Below are 12959 nucleotides of genomic sequence, written 5' to 3' on the forward strand. Positions count from 1 at the left end.
GTCTATTATAGGATTCTGGTTCTCTGCATATTTCGAAATTCATGGAAATGAAAAGGCACAATGATCATATGGAGATCAGAGGCAACAATCCAGTTGTGATGAATCCTTTAGGATAAAGAACATTATACATTACTATGTTCCCTGCTGTTTAAAAAGATAAAATGAATGTTAGTCCTGGAAATGTATGAGAAATGCGCCTAAAAAAGTTTATAGAGTTTTTCTTGGCGATTTACAGTGCATCTGCCATGAGACCTCATGTATCTAGGGAGAGTAACAATAGAGGGGTTGTGTTGTCCAGTCCCTAAAAATGTATGGCCTATCCTCAGGATAGGCCATCAATATGTGATCGGTCGGAGTTCACTTCAATGGGATAAGATTGTAATACTGTGAATCGCCGCTACTGCTGTGTCGGCGATTCACAATACGAGCAGTGACCAGAAAGAAGGGGAAGCAGCGCTCGTACGAGCGCTGTAGCCCCTTCAAAACAGCTAATTGGCAGGGGTCCCGGCAGTTGGACCCCGACCGATCACCTATTGATGGCCTATCCTGAGGATAGGCCATCAAATTTTAGGGACTGGACAACCCATTTAAGACCGTTAATAACCTCTGTGCTTCCAGGTGTTGTAAAACCGTCAGGGCATGTTCGGAGTTGTCGTTTTGCAACACTTGGAGAGACACACATAGGGGATCACTGCTTTAAGTAGGTCTTATGACATGTCATAAAATCAGTGGGGTCTTTGAGTCTGTCCAAACCCTTTTACATTTTAGTTACTGAAAATCTCCAACAATTACTGGATCGTTAATTTAAACAATCCCTTTTCGTTAGAAGGGTCCCCCAAAAATAAGCTGATCGCAGAGTGTCCGACTACTGAGACTCCCATCAGTCGTTTGCAGGGCAACCTGGCAGAGAGGGTTCAATGTTCAATTTTCAAACCGCGCCATCACTGGGTAAATGAAGACTTACATGGTACCCTTTACAATCAATGGGCTGTTCGTGTAATGGATTGACATGCCAGATTCACTGAGAGACAGAGAGAGACTCTTTACAGCGCTTTCTGCTCTGACTAATAGATGAGCGACCCCCCCCTCTATTATCTCAGGATTTCTATACGGTTTTTGAAAATTCCTTTTCTAAGCCAGACAAACTCTTTAAGGAGAATGTGTAACTGTGAAATCTTTTAAGGGGGTAATAGTTTTTACTGAGTCTATGGACCTTCGCGAGGCTCCACTATACAGCCTAAACTGGAGCATCGTAGGGTCAACCTCTTGGTACTGGTTCATGCCATCCACTCTTAAGACTTGATGGTTCAATGCCTGTTTGTCCCACACCCTCTCATCCTTTATGGAAGAGTACCATTGACCCTGAAGCCCTGCACTAGTTCACATTGCCCATAATGAAGGTGGATGGTGCCAACCTTACCACCACAACGAGCCATATACCAGCTGCCTGAGCTTTCTCATAAATCCTTACTGGGCACAGGTTCTTGGCAACAGGAATATATTCGAATGAACCAGAACAACGTTTTTCCAGATCTATACATGTAAAATCATACGCAGAATAACACGGCATAGCTCCGTAATGTGTTTACATAAAGTATTAGACTCTGCTTGACTGGCACCTCCAAAACTTTTGATGCCGCAGGCGATTGATTACAGTACTTTGCCAAATATTTGCACCAGTCCTGCCCCTACCTATAAATTTGACCGCTACAAATATCTGGGTCACTAAAAATAATTTACCCCCCAGTCAAAAAGCTGCCAGCCAGACTCGGGTAATGAGGCCTTAGATTTGCGCCACTGACTGTGTATAATTGTTACATCTCCCACAATCCCTCTACTGAGCCGAACAATTATGTTTGCGCTTAATTGCATTACCAGACGCCCTAAAAAACACATCTCTTGCAATGCAAACCTCTCAGTTTCAGCAACAGACATCAAGCAATGTAAGGTCTACTGAACCATGAGGAAGCCAGACCGCACAGGAACATCGAACGTAAAGTTCTATATAATCGGGAAGTAATGTCCATGGAAATTTCATTGGTGATCAAGCACAGGCGCTGAGTAGCTACATTATGTTATTTAGTAGACTGTACTACATGTTTATCAGCCAGGGGCGTAACTAGGAAACACTGGGCTCCTTAGCAAACTTTTGACTGGGACTCCTCCCCTGGGTGCCACACACAGCCCGCCCTTGTAGATAGTGCCCCCCTGTAAATAGTGCCATACAGCCCCCTCTTGTAGACAGTGATATACAGCCCCCGCGTAGACAGTACTATACAGACTCCCCCTATAGAGTGCTATACAGCCCCCCCTGTTGACAGTGCTATACAGCCCCCCCTGTAGACAGTGCTATACAGTCCCCCCCTGTAGACAGTGCTATACTTTCAAGTATCACAAAGAGGGACAATCGATGCGGCGCGCAGAGGGAATTTTTTTTCCTTTTAAGCCAACCCTCTAATCCCACCCAATCCCCGCCCATACACACCCGGTTCAGCCTACACAGTATCATGCTCCCATAGTCCCCCCCCCCCCACATAGTATAATGCCCCATAGCTACCACCATACAGTATACTGCCCACACAGATGCCCCATACAGTATACTGCCCACAAAGATGCCCCATACAGTATAATGCCCACACAGATGCCCCCATGCAGTACAATGGCCAAACACATTCTCCCATACAGCATAATACCCCCATAGCTGCCCCATACAGTATAATTCCCCCACAGTATAATGCCACCCATAACTGACCACCACAGTTTAATGCTCCCCATAGCTGCCCCACAGTATAATGCTCTCCATAACTGCCCTCACATGGTATAATGCCTCCCATAGCTGCCCCCACACAGTATAATGCCTCCCATAGCTGCCCCCGCAGTATATTGCCCCCCATAATAGCCACCACAGTATAATGCCAAACTCCGTATTATGCCCCCCATAGCTGCCCCCACATAGTATGATGCTCTCCATAGCTGCCCCACACAGTGTAATGCCCCCACACAGCATAATGCCTCCCATAGCTGCCCCCACACAGCATAATGCCTCCCATAGCTTCCCCCGCAGTATATTGCCCCATAGCACCCACCACAGTATAATGCCCCACGCAGTATAATGCTCCCCATAGCTTTCCCATACAGTATAATGCTCCCCATAGCTGCACCCAACACAGTATAATGCCCCCACAGTATAATGCCCCATACAGTATAATGCCCCTCATATAGTAAAATGCTCCTATAGCTGCCACCAGATCAGCCCCCCTACCCTACCCAGTATAATGCCCCATAGTGCCTAATAGAAAAATAATAACATAATTACTTACCTATCCCCGTTCCCGCGACGGGTGGAGGTTCCTTCCCCTCTGTACTGTGAGTGACTCTGAGCAGGGGCCCAGTCGCAATTATGACCCCTAGAGCTACGCCATTTTTACAGTAGCCTATGGCAGAGCAGGGAGATACCTCCCTGCTCTGCCACAGTGTTCAATAGCATCTGCGTCCGAAGGACGCAGACACTATTGAATGTGGCATCGCTACCACTGTAGCAGCCATAGCGGCTGTTAGCGGAGCCTCCGGGCATAGGGGACCGTGCCGGCTGGTGGCACGGACCCCCTCATGCTGCGTGCCCCATAGCAGCCGCTATGGCTGCTACAGCGGTAGTTCCGCCACTGTTATCACCGATCTGCTTCCGCAAAGGTTCAGTTTGCTGTCCCATTCCTGTATCTAAATATCCTGGACAAGGCAAAGTTTCTTGTTTGGTTAAACTACAGTACAAAAACCAGAGTCCCCAATCCAAGTCCACCTGTTGTGCATAGAACAAGAAAAAGAACCTACAAAGCACAAATAAATGGCACTGTATTATATAGTCAAAAACATATATTTATTAAATTGTAACTAAACTTTTAAAAAACTTTTGACATGTCAGAAGTTTTGATCGGTGAAGGTCCAAGCACTGACACTCCCACCAATCGCTAAAATGAAGCGGTAGAAGCGCTCAGATGAGCCCTGTGCCACTTAGTTTCTGACCGGCTTTCCTCAGAAAGCGGAGTGAGCAGTGTATGGACTCATAGACTTTCTACTGAGCCCATACACCGCTCGCTCAGCTTTCCGATGAAAGTCGATCAGAAACTAAAGTGCCACACAACGCTCACCCAAGCGCTTCTGCCTCTTTGTTTTATCAATCGGTGGGGTCTCTGTGCTTGGACCCCCACTGATTAAAACTTCTGACGTGTCACTATGACTTGTCAAAAGTTTTTTTTATTAGTTTAGTTACACTTTAAGTACACCTATAAATAAGTCCGTTATGACAATGAAAACAAATAAAATGCATATAAGACCATAAAGAGGTTGGTGAATGGGCAGAGCCACAGATGCCACACTGGTTAAATAGGCTCCATAATGAAGCTACTGCACAGAGAAATGTAAAAAAAAAATACAATAAATTGGTAAAAATACTTTTAACACAGCCTATGGTATTAATGCTAAACCGAGTAAGACGTAGTCTCAGATACAGTTAGCTGAACCACCACCTTAGACCCTGACGAGGGCCTTCCTCTGAGGATAAAGTTTCTAGTTGGCCCCCTCCCTGGCACATGGAGGACATGCCTCAGTGGCCTCCCCCTAGCTATGCCTCTAGTCCGTAAGGCTGGAAACTTTACAACTGTTTTGGGTACCATTTAGTGGTATCAAGATGGGGGCTTCTTCCATACTGAAGTGATTGGGGTATTCATCCTTTAGCCTAACTGTGATTCCAGACTTGGACAAAGATAAGCTTCATCCTCACTGAGAAGTTGACATATACTGTGACTCAAGCCAATTCATTGATAAATACCTCTCACTTTTTAAGGACCAGGAATGAGACCGTATCACAGAAATAATTTTGCTGGCTGTTGATGTTGCCTTTAAGTGTCAGAACTGTGAAAACCAGGATGGAAGTGACTTCTATCCTGAGTTGACACAACTACATCCCAAGCAGGTCAGTGATGTCCACATTGACTGTGGACGGTGGCGTTTCGATAACACAACTGTCCCTGTATCCACAAATAAGTAGTCAGGAAGTTAATAATCCCACAAAGACACAAGGACAGTGAAGACCCCGTGTTCCTCTAAGGCTCACAATTTCACTCATCTGCCCTCGTGTCAGTTGACATAGTGTCAAGTATTCACGTCAAGTTCTTATCTGAAAGGTTGTGTTGACCTTTACTGAATGCCAGAAATGTAGAGCATGAATTTCATGAGGTTTTATAAAACTTTCTCTGTTCTACTTGCAGAATGCTGAGGAAGGATCCAGAGCTTCGTCCAAGTGCCAAAGACGTCTTACAGTTTCCTTATGTTACTCATAGAGGACAGGTATGTATGGGTCTTTTTTTTTTTTGTTTTTGTTTTTTCCATCAGACTATTATATACATATTTGGTTTACATTCCAAGATGATTACTGTGATAAAGGTAAACTATATGGAGAGACGTATTGGGACACACCTCTTAATCATTGAATTCCGGTATTTCATTCAGTCCCATTCCCACAGATATATAAAATCCAGCACTCGCCATGCAGTCGCCTTTACAAACATTAGTGAAAGAATGGGTCGTTGTAAAGAGATCACTGAATTCCAGCGTGGTCCTGTAATAGGACGCCAGTGTTGTAACATGTCCGTTCCGGAAATTTCTTCCCTCCTAGATATTCCACCGTCAACTGTCAGAGTTATTATTGTAAAGTGGAAGTGTTTAAGAATCACAACAACTCAGCCACGAAGTGACAGACCACGTAAAGTTACAGAGCGGGGTCGCCGAGTGCTGAGGTGCATAGTGTATAAAAGTGCAGAGTCCAAACCTCTGGCATTAACATGCACACAAAAACTGTACCCCAGGAGCTTCATGGCATGGGATTCCATGGCCAAGCAGTTGCATGCCAGCCTTACATCACCAAGCGCAATGTCAAGCGTCAGATGGAATGGTGTAAAGACGCTGCCACTGGACCCTGGAGCAGTGGAAACATGTTCTGTGGAGTGACGCTTCTCTACCTGGAGTCTGATGGATAAGTCTGGGTTTGGTGAATGCCAGGAGAACGTTTCCTGCCTGCCTTACTGCATTGTGCCAACTGTAAAGTGTGATGGAGGAAGGGTAATGCTATGGGGTTGCTTTTCAGGGGTCGGCCTCGGCCCCTTCGTTCCAGTGAAGGGAAATCTTAATTCTTCGGCATACCAAGACATTGTGGACAATTGTAGCTTCCAACTTTCATGGCAATAGTTTGGGGTTTGTCCCTTTTCTGTTTCAGCATGACTGCGCCCCAGTGCACAAGGTCCATAAAGACGTGGTTGATTGGGGGAGTTTAGTGGGAAGATCTTGACTGGCCGTACAGAGTCCTGACCTCAACCCCATCCAACACCTTTGGGATGAACTAGAACGGAGATTACGAGCGAGGCCCCCTCCCCCAACATCAATGTCTGACCTCACAAATGCTCTTTTGGATGAATGGGCAAAAATTCCCACAGACACTCCAAAATCTTGTAGAAAGTCGTCCCAGAAGAGCGGAAACTGCTTTACAGAGCCGGATGTCATAAAAGCTCCTGTATGTGTAATGTGTAGGTGTCTCGATACTTTTTTCCATATAGTGTACATCACGGCTGCTAGACGTCCTGATCAGGTATGTACACGTGTGTTTTTGAACATCCAGTAGAAATTCAACGAATGGTTCATATAGTTTATCCATGATCCACCAGCAATTATAGATAGGGTTAAAGACTCATTCCTGTTCTGTGTGTGAACTACACGTCCTTTGCACTTAGGAAAATCTTCCGTTTCCTTGAGAGAGTGTGTTGGGTTCTTCTTTCAGGATTTAATTGCTGCTGGCATTCTTCTTTCTTCCGTCAAGTCTCGATGTGATGGGTAGAGAATGAAACGGAGAAAGACAAAGGAATCCAGGAAAGTTTTCAGAGAACAGATGCGGCAGGGGGTACAGGCTGCAAACTTATAGCAAGTTCCTGTCCATTATTCTGTTTAAAGCTTCCGATTTCAGCATCTTCTGAGTTAGGTTGGCATTGTTGGTGTAGCAAAGTGGAAATAGAGGAAATTCTAATATTCTGCACAGTTAAGGCATGCAAAGTGTAATTTTAATATTATTACTCCATCTCTTTACAGAGTCTTTTATATACACTATATTTATAGAATTTTATTATACCAATTTCTAGGTCATGTTATATACCACCCTATAGTGTCATCGGTCGCTACACCCTCCACCATGACTGAGCATCATACCTGTCGATTGACCCTTGCCATCTGCTGATCTACGTGGGTCCAGCTGCTCTACGTGGGTCTCATACAGTCAGTGGTCAGATCCCCCTGGGCAATTTCTCACATCCTCCATCTGGTAACCCATTATGTACATTTGGTGGGTAACAGAGGGAGGATGTTTTGTGGAGGAGGATCCCCTGATCATTATAAAAATCCTATTGATTTTTATTTTTTAAACCTGCGAGCCACTATTGGAGGAAAGGGAGATAGAATAATATGATTTACAAACTATTGCCATTTATTTGGTTTGAAAGAAGACAAAACGGGTCCTAATTGGAGACCAATTTAGTATGTTTTACTACACGAGTCCCATGCAGTGGTATAGGACAGCTGAGTGGGTCCTTTTTTTTAGGCTTGAGCCGTGGACTATAGTACCACCTGTACTGCCCTGCTGGCGGCCCTAGCTGTAGCCCCAAATCTGAATTGCTACCACTGCAGACTGCAGAGCATGTAGTATTACACGGTGCCAACACAAAGAACGCTCTCTATGATGTCCATATGCCCCAATAAGGCAAATGGACAGGGGTTAATAATACAAAACATATAAAAATAAATAAATTTTTAATATACTTCCATTAGATTTTTGGGCTTTGTTATATTATTCTGAAATGTTAAATACTTTTGTGTCAAAAAAGACAAAAGTATAATAGGTATGATACCTTTATTGGCTAACCATAAAAGTTCTATATGCGGCTTTCAGAGCACAGAGGCCCCTTCTTCAGGCAGTTTACAAATGAATGACTTAGAAAAAAGCACAACATTTAGATGTTACACAAAGACAATTAGTACATGAGGTGATACATCATTAAGATAAGCCGGGGCAATAAAACTGAGGTTATAGGGGTGATGACTTAGGAGTTAAGGCATCTGGAGTCAGTCTGATGGGGGACGTGACGTGTGTCCATGTAGTGGCTCATAAATCCTGGTGTTAGATTGAGGCCTTGTGTCAATGACTGGAATTTTATCATCATCTTGAATTCCCACATTTTTCTTTCTCTGTTGTTTTTAAAATGACCCTTCAGAATGAGTACCTTTAAATCTGCCAAACTGTGGTCTGGTCCAGAGAAGTGTTTTCCCACGGGTGTATCCACCTCCTGTTTTATTGTATGTCTGTGAAGATTCATCCTGGTTTGTAGTTTTTGTATTGTTTCTCCAATGTAGATTCCTTTATTGATGCACCTTGTACACAGGATCATGTACACTACATTGGAGGATGTACAGGAGAACGTGCCAGTGATTTTATAGTCCTGCTGCGTGTTTGGTATCTGGATGGTGTTTGATGACCAGATGTTGGTACAGGTCTTGCATTTTCTACTGTTGCAAGGAAAAGTGCCAGTCTCTGATGGTGGTGAGAGGGCACTTCTGACCAGGAGATTCCTTAGGTTTGGTGGCTGTTTGTATGCAAGGAGTGGTAAATCTGGGAATATTTCCTTCAGTTTATTGTCTTTGTTAAATATAGGTTGGAGATCAGCAGCAATTTTCCTCAAGATGTTCATTTGGGGGTTGTATATGACCACTAGGGGAACCCTGCTGTTGTCTTCCTTCTTTTTGTACTCCAGAAGATTGCTCCTTGGAATTCTTGTTGCTCTGTAGATCTGATCATCTATAATCCTTGGATGGTATCCCTGTTGTAAGAATGTATTCCTCAGTGATAGCAGGTGTTGTTTTGTGTCTTCACAGTCTGAACAGATCCGTATGTATCGCAGAGCCTGGCTGTAGATGATGGATTTCTTTATGTGTCTCGGATGGAAGCTGTTCCATCTCAGATATGCTGGACGGCCTGTAGGTTTATGGTAGATTGTTGTTTGTATGGTATTGTCTCTCATGTATATGCTCATGTCCAGAAAATGTATTTGAGATGTAGAGTAGTTGAGAGTGAGTTTGATGGTAGGATGGAACTTGTTGAAGTTTTTATGGAAAGAAAGCAGTTCATGTTCAGAGCCTGTCCAGATTATCAGCAGGTCATCAATGTACCGGAAATATGCTAGAGGTTTAGTTACGCAGGTTGATAAAAACTCTTCCTCTAGTTTGGCCATGAACAGGTTAGCATATTGTGGTGACATTTTGCTACCCATAGCGCTTCCCATACATTGCAGATATATGTCTTTGTCAAATAAAAAATAATTGTGATGGAGTACGAACCTGATGAGTTGTAGGGCTGGCTCTGTCGCTAGATTGTTCTTTTGAAGAAAGTGTTGGCATGCGGCTATGCCATCCTCATGGGGGATGTTAGAATATAAAGATTCCACATCCATAGTTGCCAATATTGTTCCCTCTGGTAGTGGACCTAGAGCTGAGAGTTTGCAGAGGACATCTGTGGTGTCCTGGACATAACTGGGTGTGCACCTCACCAAGGGCTTTAGAAGATTTTCCACCCAGCCAGAAATATTCTCAGTTAAAGTCCCAACACCTGAAATGATTGGTCTCCCTGGATTGCCTTCTTTATGTATTTTAGGTAACATGTAGAATGTATTTAATATTTAATATTTCATATTTAACATTTCATATTGTCTCTGGCTAACACGGTACTACACAATTTTTTACTGTACTTCGTTATATTATTCTGATATTGAAAAAAATAAAATATGTTCAATTCCCTAATGTACCTTTTTAAAGTGTCTCCAAAGATGGAGCTTCACTTTCACGTCCTCTCCCTATGCAGCAGGTGGACATACTGGTGAGATGGCAGGCGATAAACGGAAGATTAGACTGTGTCATTAGGTTAGAATGGTTTATATGGTTCATATGTTTTTATGTCTGTTGTGTAGATTTTACATGCATCGGTAGGCCGTGGTTTCTTTGTGGACGTCCGCAGGTTCCTCTAAGCTCTCGTTTAATTGTAGGTTCTCGCACAATGGCTGCAGGAGGTGATCCGTCAAGACAAAAAAGACTCAGTGGATGAAGATGTCGCTAGGATCACGGCTGCCATGTACGTACTGCAGTTGTATTAATCGATAGCATCAAATGTTATGTTTGAGAAATTAGCTAATTAGATGCCGGCCTCGGCTCTACCTGACATGTAGGTCAACCACAACCGCATCTGCTTAACCCAACTCTTAACAAGGTTATTTGCAGATCATTTTCAGCTCGTTGTTATGAACTGAAATCTATTTGTCTGTTTATTTCCCACAATTGGAGGATTTATATTTATGGTACTATTGTTCCATTATATCTGTGTTATTATATTAAGATTTGATGACCATTCTAGGTTAGGATGTGTGTATACACACTAATTTTTAGCTGTTTTTTGACACTCCTTCTGTAAACCTCTGGTCTTCAAGCAAGTCCCTATCTAGTGGTGGCTATAAACATTAGATGTATGTTGGCTGAATCTGATTTAGGCGGGACCGGTCGGCCAACTAATGCAGGGGCCATCCGCTTTCGCCACTCCAGCTGTTGTGAAACTACAATTCCCAGCATGCCTTGATGGCTTTTGGCTGGATTAATAAAGCATTTGGTTGTCAGGGCATTATGGGAGTTGTAGTTTCACAACAGCTCGAGTGCTTTTCTTGACATCATAGACATGGGAGGGAACTAGAGTACAACTAGCGCAGTTGGACTGGCCCGCCAGATTACCAGATGATCTTCTAGTGGGCCCAGGCTCTGCCCCAATGGTGGGCCCCAAAGATCCATCAGAAAACAATCCCATCTGGACCAGACTTTAAATCCAATGATTTACCACCAGGGTCACAAATAACCTATTATTATTATTATTATTATTAGACCTTATTCATGATATGTCCTGTTTGTACAATGATAATAACAAAGATTACAATGAGCGGATGGGATATGGATGGAGGGGGGACCCATGGAACCCCAGTCCAACTCGGACACACTACTAATTGTCATTTAGGGTTCATACGCACACTTTACAGATAATTAGGCTATTAGAACTGATAACAAGTGATCATGACAATAATCTGTGGATCTATAGTAATAAATAAAATTCTTTCTAACCAATGAAACTCCAATTCATTGGTTGACGTATTAAACATATTGGAAATGTATTCCTGTGCAAAGTGTTATCATTGGGAACTCACACCAAGTAAATGGATCAATAACTTCCCATGTGGGCAATGAAAGGTCTGCGATCAGCAAATGATCCCTGTCTATATACACTGCTCTAAGTGGTTTTTCCGATAACTGAAGATATGGGATGGTTATCATAGAAGCTCAGTATGGAGAACTCCTTATTGAGATGTTCTCTTGTCCTCCTGTAAACACTTTTGTGGGAAAACTAATCAGCATTTTGGATGGAACCACACCGCAACATCACCAGTAACCTCCAGCCATGATGGTCGCAGGTGAAGCTTCTAAATCTTCAGAATTTCCTGCTGGATATTTTGCTGGCTGTTGCAATCTGCTGCTATGGCCTGTGACCACCATGTTGTTGTGAAATGGTGGGAGTTAGCTCGGAGGTCATGGGCCGCAGTGGGATGCAATGCCCCTTTGGGCATCGCAAGCAATATGAAACAACTAAATCACTTAAGGGTCTAACTCACAAACAGCAGAGGATGCAGCGGGGCAGGGAAAGTTATAGCATATTAACATGTTCTTTTTTTTTTAGAGTAGCTATATTATCAAGACCACAAGAAGCGCTTAGATTATTTTTACTTTCTATACTTCTTTCCGGTTTGCTCCATTTCCTGAAATCAAGTACAGATGGAGATACGGTCATTTAAGGTAGACGTCGATACCCACATAAGTTAGTCCAAACCTTATTTCTTCAGTCATATAATGTGAAGTGTTGCATAGAAGGGGTGGGCCCCAAAGCAAGATGAAAATGGGCCCCTGTTACGGTGCTGGGTCTTGTTAATGAGGATATATGGCATTTATTTTCCCACTCTTTTTCTACTCTTGCTTACTGGTAATGCAGTTCCTCTACAGGTTCTCGTCACCCAGTAGCAAAGTGGTTGGGACCAGTGGCATAACGATCGTGGTTGCAGGGGGTGTGACTGGCCTGGCGGGTAAACAGTCCCGCAGGTGAGTGCTCCAGATACCCACAGGCTGCCACATCAAGCCCTGGCACGGTGTCGTGGTGCATAGTATGTCCTGATGCTGGGCAACATCAAGACGTATGCAATGCAGTGCAGAACGTTCAGTGTTAGGACCCTCTATGCACTGCGGCACCGGGGTCTGAAGTGGCAGCCTGTGGGAAACTGGGATGGGCCCTAAAGAAAAGCCAAATGTAGGTGAACCCTGAAGAAAAGCCAGGGGTGGTGAGTAGATGTCGGGGGAGAGAAGGGTCGGGCATGTTAAATTTCATCATTCCCGATCCTTTTGTTTATTAGATAAGCCACTGCCAGAGGAGAGTGGTAGCGGATTTCTCCCTGAGAATACATGCACACTCAACGAAGCCGAGCACGTGTATGGGGGAGTCAGGAGGAATAGTTGTCCACCAAATGAGTGTTCGGGAAAACAGCGGTCTAAAATGTATGGCCAACTTTAGGGGTCTGATCCGTGATCTGGAGGGGTCCATGCTGGGAGGAAGTCCATGATTGGTGGGTCTATGATGGCTTGAAGCCCTGCACTCTATAGTCATGCCCCTGGCTGGGACCAACCAATGTTGGGTCCCCTCTCTGCAAGGACCTCATTACAGCCATATGGTCTAACTCTATGGTATGTACACCCTTAATTAAGACCCACACATCAAAGAAGAGATAATGACCTCTTCA

General features: G+C 43.9%; 1 protein-coding gene across 1 annotated transcript in view; it reads left to right on the forward strand.

The window, feature by feature from the left end:
* The window catches only part of LOC142660508 (serine/threonine-protein kinase Nek11-like), a 158654-nt gene that overhangs the window by 96396 nt on the left and 49299 nt on the right, over positions 1 to 12959 (forward strand). Inside the window, exons 7-8 of the mRNA XM_075837130.1 lie at positions 5265 to 5343; positions 10128 to 10213. Coding sequence (XP_075693245.1) covers positions 5265 to 5343; positions 10128 to 10213 — 165 coding nt within the window. The remainder of the gene's footprint in view (positions 1 to 5264; positions 5344 to 10127; positions 10214 to 12959) is intronic.

This window comes from Rhinoderma darwinii, chromosome 9, assembly GCF_050947455.1.
Source record: "Rhinoderma darwinii isolate aRhiDar2 chromosome 9, aRhiDar2.hap1, whole genome shotgun sequence".
Taxonomy (NCBI): Eukaryota; Metazoa; Chordata; class Amphibia; order Anura; family Rhinodermatidae; genus Rhinoderma; species Rhinoderma darwinii.